This window comes from Rhipicephalus sanguineus, chromosome 5, assembly GCF_013339695.2.
Source record: "Rhipicephalus sanguineus isolate Rsan-2018 chromosome 5, BIME_Rsan_1.4, whole genome shotgun sequence".
In the NCBI taxonomy this organism is placed as follows: domain Eukaryota; kingdom Metazoa; phylum Arthropoda; class Arachnida; order Ixodida; family Ixodidae; genus Rhipicephalus; species Rhipicephalus sanguineus.
In genome coordinates, this window is record NC_051180.1 from 71,639,863 (window position 1) to 71,652,663 (window position 12,801).

A 12,801-nucleotide genomic window follows, 5' to 3' on the forward strand; every position below is an offset into this window, starting at 1 on the left:
TAGTTTTCTGCATGGATGTTCATGTTGGTACAGGGCCTCTCATGTAAAAATGCAGAGCAAATAAATTAAAGATGCAAGGTGAATGAAAACTACTGTCTTGTGTGTTTTCCATGCAGAAATGACGGTAGACATTTGTTTCAATGATAAACTCTCTCATGACCTGAATTTTTTGTTTTCTGAAGAGAAATTGAAACTTGATAGAACTTGTAATGGTGTAATAGTAGCGCAAAAACGACGAAGACAAGAAAGTGAACACCACAAGCGCTTACTCACAACTGAAAGATTTATTGTTTCAACAGAAGATATATCAAACTTGACACTCGACAAATTCCCGCCCCCTGTTGTGGGGGGGGGGGGGGTGCGTAGAAGGAGGTGTGTTTTTGTTCTGGTTTTTGCCTTTTGCCTTGCCCACAATGCGCATGTGCGGGAATTAGTCGAGCGTCAAGCTTAGATATATTTTCTGTTCAAGCAATAAAGCTTTCAGTTGTGAGTAAGCGCTTGTGGTGTTCACTTTCTTGTCTTCGTCTTTTTTTGCGCTACTATTACACCATTATGGATCAGTACCAACTAGCTCGCCTTTCCGTTTTGCTTGATAGAACTCTGTGTTCTGGAAATGTGGGAAACGTAACTGGTGTATGTCTCTCTCAGTAAACGAAACTCCTGTTAAATAGAACATATTTTCCCAGCTCCTCCAGGCTCTGTTAAATGCGATTCTACTGTAATGAACTGTACTTGGTCCATACTTATGAATTGTAATTGATGAACTTCAATTTGTCCAGACTTGTGAATAAATCATCCACTTACATGCAACATATGCTTTCTTTCTCTAGTCATGGTGGGAATCGAGAACTAAGAAGAGGCGAAGAGAATCTGATACAAAAAGCAGCTCTGATTCTGAGAGTGAAAAGGTGAATATTTGAAGCACAGTCTTCGATGGGGGCAAAATGCAAAAACACTTCTGTAATGAGACTTAGATGCGCATTATAAAATACCAGGGGGTCAAAATTAATTTAGAGTTTCACGCTACCGCATTCCTCATAATCATACTAGCGTCTTGGCACATCAGACACCAGAATTATTTTATTATTATTTTATTTTTTATCTTTTTGCATTGTGGGTTTTCAAATTTTTTAAAGCACGTTAGCAGCAGTTTTTCTGCACAAGCTGTGTGTCTCATGTCCAAGGCACCTTCTTTTTTTCCCTACCTTGCACTAATTTTTGCCTGTTATGTTGTGCTTGCTACTATCTTTAAACAATTACTGCCTCAGCCATCTTTCTGCCATGGTGTGTGTTTAAGGCATGCTTGCGAGGTTCGCGAACTGTACATGTCATGAGATCAAGTCAGAGTGGCATCATTTCCCTTTCAACTTTGTCTAGGATGGCTCTGCAGCGCCCGCACGACAGTCTCCGCCAAAGAAGCGTCGAGGCGGTAAGGCTTCGTCAGACAGGCACTCCCAGCAGGTCCCCATAGTGGTGCTTCGTGATGTGTCTAAGATGATGGGAACGAGTAAAGGAACGTCCTTCACTGTCGAACAGAGCAATGGAGTGGTGACCTCTGTCACACAGCAGGTCAGTTGCATAAACACAAGCTTTTTTTTCTGTCTTTCTTGCCCATCAGTTCAAGCCTCCCTTCCCCCTCCCTTTAAATTTTGTTATTCTTGTTCATTAAGTAAAACCAAAGCAAACAAAAGTTAAGGAGCTTAGAGCAACCCTGAAACACTTCTGAGGATTGTGGATGACTCATTGAGCCAATATTGCAAGTCCATCAAGCTCCATTGTGGAAGTCTCTGATTCCACTACTGTGGCGATGTCTTTTGACAGTGGTGCAGCCAATATCATATTATTAACAAACGAACTTGTTAGGTTATCAATATTTGCTCCATTAGAAATCACAGCAGTGCCACCACACTGTGTTTTTACCCTTGCCTGCCTGCAGAATGTAGCATGGGTCGGCGATGTTACTCGGGTGACCAATCTAATTGGCTACCCCTGTAATGTCACGAATAACTTTTCCAACCTTAGGATGAATGACTGCTGTTCCTGTTAGGTTAAACACTTTGTACTTAGTCATGTTTAAGAAACATTAAAGGGGCCCTGCAACTTTTTCAAGTATTCATCGAATGGCTTCATTGAAGGGGTTTATTGCCTTACAATTCAACTGCTGCAAGAATTTTTACAATCCATCAAGTACGAGCAGAGTTACAGGGACTTGTTGCACGCTTTAAGCGCTTTTTCTCTCCTTTCGTACCAGCGAGCATGCTGAAAGCTACGTGGGAGAAGGGGGTGGGGGCAAGAAGCTACGTTTTTTTTTCTTCGACCACGTTGCTTTCGCTGTGATCACAAATGAGTGCCGGCACGTCGTGGCATCCCGCGGGCTTCCGGCACCCAACGTCCATGCTGTCAGCGAGTTTTGACTGTCACCGTCATGTTCTGTATAAAGCCCAAATCTACATCATTGCCCCATGGGTTGTATGTTCTACATGCTAGCTAAAGCGCATGAGCGCTTCTGACAAACGTGGCTAAAGCAGAGATGAAACGAGCTGGCCATCTCCATTGCGTGAAGGGCGCATCTAATAACATCGCCCCGCGTGCGAGAGCTTCTGCCGATCACTCCTCAGCAGAGAGGAAATGCTGCCAATCTTTTCGCCTCACAAAAGGCGCGTGGGTATAGGAGCTTAAGGGTGAGGCGGGGGGGGAAATACCTCCCGGAGGAGATGCGCAATATGACTTGCAGGGTGTGGTTGCGCGGGCGACCACACCCTGCATGTCCACACCCTGCATCGTATATCTCTAGCGGGGATCAGCAGACAGCCAAAAGTTATGGTATGTTGAACATTTGCGAGTGAGTCAATTTCAGCTGGGATTTCACTCACGGATGTTCAGCATACCATAACTTTTGTTTCTAGTGGGTTTAGAACATCCATTTTTGTTGCACTGCGCACAGCTCTGAGTCCAGATTATTGTGTTACGCTAATTTACTTTGTAACTCTCTCAGTTTAGAAAAAGAATCTTGCTCCCCAAAAGGCACATGAAATATTTTGTATTTTAAAAACTACGCTTTATACTAGAAAAACAATTGTGCACTTGAAATCAGCATACATATATACATAAACTCGCCAAGTTTCACCAAAATTGATCAAGAAATAAAAAAAAAAAAGATTTAAGAGCGGTGTTTCCCCGTAACTCAGCAGGTTTATACAGCCAGGTGCTGCCATGCCAGGCTATGACATAATTACAGACGCGTCGTAATGCTTCAGATAGGTAACTGAAAGCAACAAAGCACCGTCCTCCGACAGCTTTGAATAGCAGTCGATTGCACTCCACAAACCAACCAATCAATTGTCGATTCTCAGCACTTCGTTTATAGGCGATGCGCAAAGCGCCGACGACACCATCTGCCGCCACGGCTCAGAAGCGTCGACAGGTTCGAGTGAACAGCGTTTCCACGAGCGCGTATGCAAGTGCACAGATGGATGTTTTTCATCGTGATTTAACGAGTCTGTCGGGCTTCAGCGACGTTGGAAAATCACTGCTGCGCTGTCGGATGCTCAAACACAATACAAAAACTCGCCTGGAACGGAATTTTACAAGTTTCCAGTGCTATTTCATGAGCGAGAGTGACGGCGGCGGTAAATTGCGGCTGTCCGATGCAGAAGGTAAGCAAACGCGCTTTGCTTACGGCAGTGTTAGAACGATTACCGTGTTTTTATTTTTCCATTTATGCCGCTAAGTCTTCAGCGAACGCTACAACGTTTACACTTGGTCGCCTCGCCTGCATTGTAGACGCTACAATGCACATGAGGTTGTTATTACTGATACGACGCGGCTCTCTTGAAAACGAATTATTACTGATAAGACGTTATTACTGATAAGAACCTGTTGTTACTGATAAGACGCGACACTGCTAGGCTTTCTTGAAAAACGAATGGCGCGAAGCGCAATGCTAGAGAATGTGGGGCCGCTGACGGATCCTTTACAAAAGCGCCGTGGAATCACACGTGTTCTGCACGAAATCGGCTGCATTCTAGCTATTGATGACACTGGAATGCGATCATCGGTGCAGAATGTTCGCTGTGCGCTCGCCTCAACGCTCACTCACTTTATCGTGCTGCTCTTTATCGCAAGTTTATCGTTATGCTAGTTTATCGTGCTGGTTTCAGAGTTTTACCAACGCTGACCCTTCGCATGACTGCACCTGTGAAATCCATGTGCCGGTGCGACAGTGCGCTCCATCAAAATCTCTATTATGTAAACACATGGCACATAAACGAAGCTACTGTGTCGATAAAAAACGTTGGTTCACGCGTGAACGTATGCAGGCATTAGTGATCGGGGCGTTATAAAGAAAGTTGTGTACTTACGATGAGCTCCACTTTGTAGGGAAGCTTGTTAACGCTTTTCTGTGGCAAACATTTGGCGCGTATGGTGACAATAGAAAGTTTTCGAATAGGGGCCCCAATCGTTTTGGGGCCCCAAAGAAATAGCGTCGAGGCCACTGCGCATGCGCGAGACCCAAACAGCGTTTGGGTTTTGCGTTGGGGACGCTAATACTCGAATTTAGCGGGAGCCCCAAAGCCTGCCCCTAACGCTTTGCGTCAAGCAAACATGACGGTCCCCATTGAAGCGACGGCTTTTAGCCAAGACTAGAGTGTCTAAAGCGCCGCAGACACGATTCTAAAACTCTTAGCTCCTGCTTGACCGAAAGCGAGCACACGCAAAGGGCTTTGGGGCCCCTATTAAAAAATTCCCTAGTGTCATCCCACACTGCTGTGACATAGGACACATGTCTACTAGCGGCTTCTTTGCGCACACTATCGTCGCAAAAGTAATTTGGGACGCGCACAAGCGGCAAATCGCACGCACGCACTTCGGTCAAGCTTGCAGTGAAAGAAGGCGTCTGCTACGCGACCCGCTTGCGGTTCCAACGGCCGCCGCTATGCGGCTTTCAGTGGCGCCCCTATAGGCGCTGCGCATCGTGGATTGTAGCTGACATCAAGGGTTTTGTTGGTCCCATTTGAATCTGTTCCATGATTCCAAGCAGCATAAATTTGTAACACCACATAACTGAGACATTGGAGGACACATAGTTAAAAGTTGTGTCACGATCTTAAGCACTACACTGCCCCTTTTTCTTCTCAGTATAAAACCTCCTGGCCTTTTCAAAGTTCTGGTTCTTCGTGGTCATTTTATATGTTGTTTAAGGACATAAACTTGAGTCCATATCGAACATGTTGTGATGGTTGCCCTCTGTGTTTATCAGCTATGTTACATTACCTTAGCTCATTCCTTTTTTTTTTGCTCTGCAGGATGGTCTCAAGGAGGCATCTACAGCTTTTGAAAAGCTGCAGAAGAAAATGTAAGTCGCGTTGCTCATGTCCAATAAAAAAAAAGCCACAAGTGCGATGGCCCTGTGCTTAAACAAATCTGTGTGGAGAGTGGATAATGTGCTGCAGGTATCAGAACCTACACTTCAAAGGACACCTGAGGATAATTTCAAGTACAGTTAAGTGGCATGCATAGTCCAAGGAAATGAATTTGGGCGATAACTAAGTTGAGCACCACCATGAAAGAAAATAAAATTGGTTCAGTCCCCACTGCTGGCAAACTTTTTCTTTATTTCCATTTTGTTTTCCTTTATTTCATAATTACTACACCTCAATTAAACCTACAAATAAAGCCCTTTATGTCCTCCTTGGCTTCATTCCTTGTTTCTCCATAGAAAGGAGGGATCATGTTCACAGCAACAGTTCAAAGTCTGCGGCATTGTGCACACAAATTAGTGTGAAAATGGGGGAACATACTTGTGCAGCACCAAGCTGTTTTGGTCACTGTTGGTCATTGGTTCTGTGCACTGGATAATAATGCCACATTGTAGTCAGTGTCAGTAATTGAATGAATTGAAATACCTGGTGTCCAAAAATGTCGTTCAGTGACTTTAGTGACTTCTAAGCTTGCCTAGGTTGGTGTAAACACAAAATATAAATCAATGTCAGTAAATACAGCAGTGCAGCATAGCCTCATGGCCAATCCATGTTGTTAACATGTTGGCCTGGGGATATTTAGGACATATCAAAAGGTTCATTGTCGAACCAACATGATCAGGAATCATACCTGCCAAGTTCAAGGAATCTGAATTCGGGAGATTTCAGAAACGGCAGGGGGGGGGGTTGGGGCGCATCGATTTATCCCCCCCCCCTATTTTCTTTTTCAAAAGAAAAAAATATCTCGGAAACGGGGGAGGGGCAGTTCAGAACAGCCCCGCAAGTATAGCGAACTAGAATACTTTCTAGTTCACTATACCTGTAAGCGTAAACATCGGCGTTTTGGTTTTATAACAGCTTAGAGTGGCCAAACAAATGCAGGTACGGTAGAATCTTGGCGATACGAATCTCGAGGGGGAGCGAAAATATCCGTATCGCCTGAAATTTCGTATCATCAAAAAACTGGCAAAATCCCGTTTTCAAATCACGATATACGCACAAAACATTTGTTTCCGTCGAAAGAACTCGCGTATGTCTTTCTGGGACACACGTGAATGGACCAATAAGGGACTACGCAGCTCGCTGCCGCGAAAGCGCGCACGTCAAAGATTCGCTTGAGGCCAACTGAAAACCAAGTGCCGTTCCACCATAGTCATAAGCGAAGATCGACAGGAACGCCGAAACGCTTCGTGCCTTTTTTATGACTTTAATCTGCTGCTGCGTTAGCCGTGTACCTTCAGAGCTCGTAGTCGCTGTCGATGATAGCGTCGAATGGCGACCGCCGCGGTTTCGTGCGCGGCAATTGCGGCAAATGGTAGTTCAGTTTTCAATTCGCTTGCGCTGGCCGCGCACGTGCCTTCAAATTTACGTCGTTTGTTGCTACCTATGATCGCATCTGCCGCTGTTTTGTCCGCAGTGTTTATGGAAAGCAGCGTCGCTTTGACTGGGTGAGAGTCCGACGCGCATGCACTTTCAGAGTTCCGTCAGTTTCGTCATCGCCACACATGATCGTGTAAAGAGCGACCGCGGTTTCGTCCACAGCGGTTGTGGCAAATGATAACCACAGTTCTGACAGTGTGCGCTGGTCGCGCGCGTATACTTCCAAAGCTTCCAGCACACTGCTCTCGACTGTCGCTCGACGGTTTCAGTACTATCACCCGCCGCGACGGGAAAAAGTGTTCAGAACAACCGAATTTTGACCCACTGGACACAGTGAAATTCGGCTGGGGAACTTTACAAACTCTTATAAGCCGGTTTCGTATCGCTGATATTCTACTGCATATTTACGTCAATGCCTCCTAAATTTGATTACATAATGCAGTACGCAATGGGTTCCCAAACACCTAGATCGGATTGGGTTGGATTTTTGTTAATGTGGCCAGATCACGCACAGAAACTTCGATTACTGGGAGATTTTCCCGCCAACCTTACAAACGGTAGAAATGGCCAAAATCCGGGAGCCTCCCGGAAAATCCGGGAGACTTGGCAGGTATGAGGAATGGCTATCTAACATACAGGGGCCAATATTGTCCTAGTTATGGAACCACACCTTTGACCGTCCCAGACAGCTTTTTGTTCAAACATTGATCTTGTCTAATGAAATTTTGTTTCCTCACTGCAATGCCCCTATTCTTTCAAGTACTTCTGGTAATTGTGATTTTTTTACCGACCAAGTTGCAGTGATGGTTGGAAATTCTTGGCTTCTTAAAGGGGTGTTCGCACACAGTACAAATTCCCTTCCCCACTGCAATCAGAGCCCACGAGTTGTCCACCTAGTTGTTGTTTTCATGTGGCAACGCCCCTCATAGCTCGCCGCAGGAATGTGGGATAGTTTCTTCTGGAGCTACAATCCCTCAACCCGGGGAGGAGAGTGGCATCCAGCTTTCACGTGTATAACTGCTTAATATTATTTTGCACTGTCAGATATAATGTAAAATTTGCAAACCCAAAATGGTGCTGTAGCCAATGCTAAGGTAAGGTGTAATCAGCTACACAATCTGCATTGGCACTTGGCTTTACATTGCCTCCAGTGTCAAGCAAAAAGCAGCTTTGAATACAAGCTTGCTGGCACAAACTGTGTTGTCGTGTTGAAAATGGTGGTGCGGTCAGACTAACATATGAATTCCTTGTCTCATTGGCCCGGGCTGTATATGACACCTGATGACGACACCTGTATATGAAACCTGTTTATGACAGATTTTGACATTAGCAGTGTCACGATTTGTCATCCTTCTAAGGGGGGCCTTTTGGATTTTTTACAGGGTGCATTTGGGCATGTTGTGTTCTGTTGTATTGGCAGGCACGCTTTCAATGCAAAAATTGTTTTGGCAGTCTTCTTTGATCATTGCCACACAGCAGGCTGCTTTACTGTGTGCTTCAATCATGTCTTTCTGGGCATAGACATTTTACCTGCAATGGCTGGATAACTAGTATTAAGTGATTATTTGGTGTGGCTATACACACGCACACTCAAATCTGAGTCTGTGGTAGCACATTTGCCAAGAAAATTCTGCACACATTGTGTTGGCTTTTCATTTACAGAAACAGCTATTTTCCCTGGTTTGTAATTAGCCATTGTGCATTCAGTTTAATAACAACATGCTTTTTTTATCTTCTGCAGCCTAACATACTTTGAAAAGTAAGGATTGCTGAATATGGAAGTTGCTTGTGAACAGGCCCTTGGCAAGGGGTGGGGGGTGGGGGCCCTGGGCCCCCCTTCCTGAAATTTTTATGATACACGGTGTTTTACCGAAAATAAATAATGAAAATAGGCGTCTTTCTCAAATAGTGAAGGCTTTCAGCAAGTGCCCCCCCTCCCCCCGAAAAAAATTCCTGGCTACGGGCCTGCTTGTGATGGAGAATGTGGCTGTGTTAAAGGGACACTCAAGAGAAAAACGATTTTTCTTCTGTTAGTAAATTACTCTTTCACAATACCAAAATCGCCACTCTCGCCGTGTGAAGACGCTTCGTAAGCGAGAAAACGTGCGAAAAGAAAATACGGGTGGCGACGCCCACGTTGACGTTCCCGCACCAATTGCCATGACATCAGAGATTTTGATGGCGTCTGCGAGGGCCTACGTAACTCCTGTTTGGTAAATATGAAGTACATTGTATCTGAGGGGGCCAGAGACTTAGCATACCAAGTTATAGAACATTCCGTTGAGTCATTGTGGCCAAAATACGAATAAAACATTTTGAAATCTGTGATGTCACGTGCGTAGATTTCAGCGCTAAATTTAATAATGCAACTTTGGCCTTTATTTTTTCTTCTATTAATGAGCCTATGATGGTGAAATTAATGATAGAGATTTCGAAGTGTAATTTATTAGTATAAACAGATTCACTGTTTCACTTTAGTGTCCCTTTAAGGGGGGACGTGGCAATGAAAACTATCTTTGTTATTTATGGAGATAAAGTGATGAAATTTGGCATGCAGATGTAATATGTTGTGCTGATATCATAACTTAAATCGGTTTTGAGCTATCTGTTGTGGTTTTTGAGTTACACCACTTGATAGACTCTCATTGTCATCCCAAAATTAATTAATGAATTAGACATAAGTTCACCAAAATTTTTGCATAAGGATATTCACAAGGGCCCATTCTGTGCCATAATGCTATCGGTTTATTTTTTAATGTTCAAATGAGCACACACAAAAATTTTTTAAGTTTCTTGTACATATTGTCTTACTAACAACTTTTACAAAAAGCCAATTATAAAAATCTGTATGATGTGCAGACAAATATGGACAGCTTTGCGGCACTCGCCAATGTCTCAGGATCTAAGCACAGAAAACGGAATGGTTATATCTTTATTTGTTGGGAAATGTGATAGGGATGACTGACAGCAACTGTTCAAAAAATGAAAGCTGAGAAAGTGGAGCTCAAAGAAAATGGAGCTAAAAGCTAAGAAAATGGAACTCGGAAGGAAGCTGGTTTTATTTTTCATTGGAGAAATGCAGCTTTGCGGCTATCTTGAGCTCTGTCTGTCCTCTTTATGATGACACCAATATGGTGGCACTGTGCCAAGGGAAAACCTTATAGATTTGCATTTTCTAGAGCCCAATTTTCTCACAGTTTTCGATGACAGCACACTAGTAAAATGCTTTTTTTTTTCAACTTCTACTGCTTATTTTGGTCTAATATTTCACCATGACTTAAAACATGGTCTCAGGATTGCAGAAAAAAATTAATTGAAAAATTGAACAATTTGACCAAATTTACCATTCCCATTGCCACATCTCCCCTTACGAGTCGCTCCTCTCTGTTTGCCTTATCAATTTCTCCCATTCGCTCACTTTGTTTGTCTGTGAGAGGCTCGAATAATTGAAGCATGTGAATTGTTTTTCTTGTGCAACAGTTTATAGTCTTGCGTAATGGAAACAGTGTTGGCAAAAATTGACACCAATGTGGACCTGCTTTGTTATAAAGTAACTGCTCGAGTTGTGTTGTTTTAAGACCCACATATTCTCCACTCATCATTCAATTGTTGATTCAGTTCTTTTGTAAGTTTCTCTGCAACAGCCTTGGTTTCATGCATTACAAATGCGAATTTCATACCTGTTTGCATTTACTGGATCTCTATTGTTTTCCCGAGCCACTTAAAAAATGCCAGTCTGCTAGCATGTAACGCTGGCGAGTAGAGAGTGATGTGTTCTCACTATACGCAAACCACCGTTGTCGCGTGTTAAAGGCGCTCGGCTGTGTTTTATTGTTGTATGTGTTTTCAGTAGTTTTTCTTTGTCTTCTACCTTGCTCAAATCTGGATCGCGGCAGTTCCTTTCCACCAAAACAGGGTCATTTTTGTTTGCAGAAGTAGCAACCCGTTAGAACATTATGAGCAAAAGTTGAGGCACTATGAAGAAAATGGTGAGTGCTGCCATAAATATTCATTTTTGTCCCCCTTCGTTACTTTTTATTTACCTGTGCGCGTGTGTGTGTGTGCCTGTCTTTCGTGCACGCCTGTTGTAGTTGCATGTCAATGTTAAGGTTTTATTTTATCTGCACGCCTAACCATTAGCAGCTTGCACGCTTGTCTAATCACTCTGCACGAGCACTTGTTTGTGCATGCGATTATTATTATGACTGCTCTGTGCTGTATTTAAGTATTTTAAGTGTTGTCGGTGTAAATAGAAAAATAAATGTGTGCTCCCTCCATGTGCACACTCAAGGCGTGTTAGATGCCTTGCTTGCCTCATGACAATGTCGTGATCACGATCATCATGACAATGCCTTGAGGCAAGCAAAGCATTTATGACACCTTGAGTAGGGGAAAGTGACCACGATTGTGATGATCATGACAATGTCATGGGCACTGGCAAATTATGGAAATGGTACACATTCTGAATATTCGTTGATTGTTCATATTGTAACTTATCTCGGAAGTTTAGTCTGAGACAGTCCAGAGCAAAATTTTAAACTTGGGTCATGAGTCTAATTGATGTAGTTATGGACAGCGCTTTTCCTTGTCTGCTATTCTTGTGCAAGTTTTTCAAATGGAGGAAATGTGTAGCATTATTTTTTTTTGACATTTTACAGCTGTTGTTGGCCGCTAGGAAAACTAAAGCAGATGAGCTAGTTTCGATTCAGTTCAGATTGTTTTCAAAGATTGTAAAATCACTTGCTGCAAATGAGAACATTGTCTATCTGGTCTTAATAGAGAACAAGATTGTCTTACTAGACATTGTGCCATGGTGAATTCCATTGGGGAAATTGCACATGGGCTTATGCTGTACTTAGCAGATTCTTCGACAGTACTGTGGGGTGACAGGAGTAGCTTTTAAGCCACTGTATGGGCCCTTGTTTTTCCCTGTCGAACTGACAAGTAAAATAACCTAGACACTAATTTTCGTTAGGACTGAAGACATATATGTCTGGCAAGATGTGCTACTGCATCAACAGAAGCTTTGATACGCAGCAGGTGCCATTAAAACTACCAAACCTTTTCTGTGCTTTACTTTTGTTTGTGGCCACGTGAAAATGTGGCTGCATTTCTCAGGAGAACCTCAGGATCAAGCCACTGTTTCTTTTTCTTTTTAATAGTTGCAGCATTGCTTCTGAATTGACTGGCTTTGCTTGCGCGAAAATGATGCCGGCTTTCTTGTTGCTGTTGTGTCTACGTGAATGAGGCCGTGTCATGTTATGGCAGTTGCCATGCATAGCAGATGTGCTTCTCTGTGCTTGTATTCCTGGGAACATGCTTTCTTGCACATCTGTGGCATGTTCGTCCTATGCACGTTTCTCGGCTGGTGTGTCCAGGGGCATTGAATAGTGTTGCCTTTGTTGCAGTCCGTGTTATGGCTTTCACTACGACCAGGAACTTCAGTTGTAGCTTTTCTTCTTTGTTTGCACACGTGCTTGGGATACAAGAGATCATGCAGTGTTATCGGAAGGTTGAGCATGTGGCCGCACAAAATGAATTGCTGTACTGTTGCGTGTCATCACTTAGAAAGACAAATGCATTTCGATGGTTTCATCACTGCTAGTCCAAATTAATGAGGGTGAACAAAAGCAAGATGGAGACTTTGGCGAGATTGGGACAAGCTGCTACTTTATGCGTGGAGTACAGTGGATTGTGGATAGTTGATGGAAAAGAAAAGAACAGGGAGAAAGAAAATCTAGTCTTGCATATATCTCCCTTTTTGGCCCATCTTTCATCCATGCTGAATTTAATGTATTAGCACATGTCATGTATGGTTGCCAACCTATGGAATGACGCTATTATCAACTGCTGTGATCCTTGTTGCTTGAGTAGAGGCATGCTTCTTCAACACTTAGATAGTGTCCAAAAATGATGTCTTGTGGCTACTAGGACTTCTGGT

The 12,801-nt window shown here is 43.4% G+C and overlaps 1 protein-coding gene across 3 annotated transcripts in view; it reads left to right on the plus strand.

The window, feature by feature from the left end:
* LOC119393741 (hepatoma-derived growth factor-related protein 2) overlaps positions 1 to 12,801 on the plus strand; it is a 67,509-nt gene that overhangs the window by 45,750 nt on the left and 8,958 nt on the right. For 2 of the 3 annotated variants that reach the window (XM_037660873.2, XM_037660874.2), the window contains exons 11-13: positions 831 to 908; positions 1,378 to 1,569; positions 5,307 to 5,356. In XM_037660873.2, coding sequence (XP_037516801.1) covers positions 831 to 908; positions 1,378 to 1,569; positions 5,307 to 5,356 — 320 coding nt within the window. Of the gene's footprint in view, positions 1 to 830; positions 909 to 1,377; positions 1,570 to 5,306; positions 5,357 to 10,793; positions 10,850 to 12,801 lie in introns of all 3 variants that reach the window. The other variant, XM_037660875.2, reaches the window with a different exon arrangement.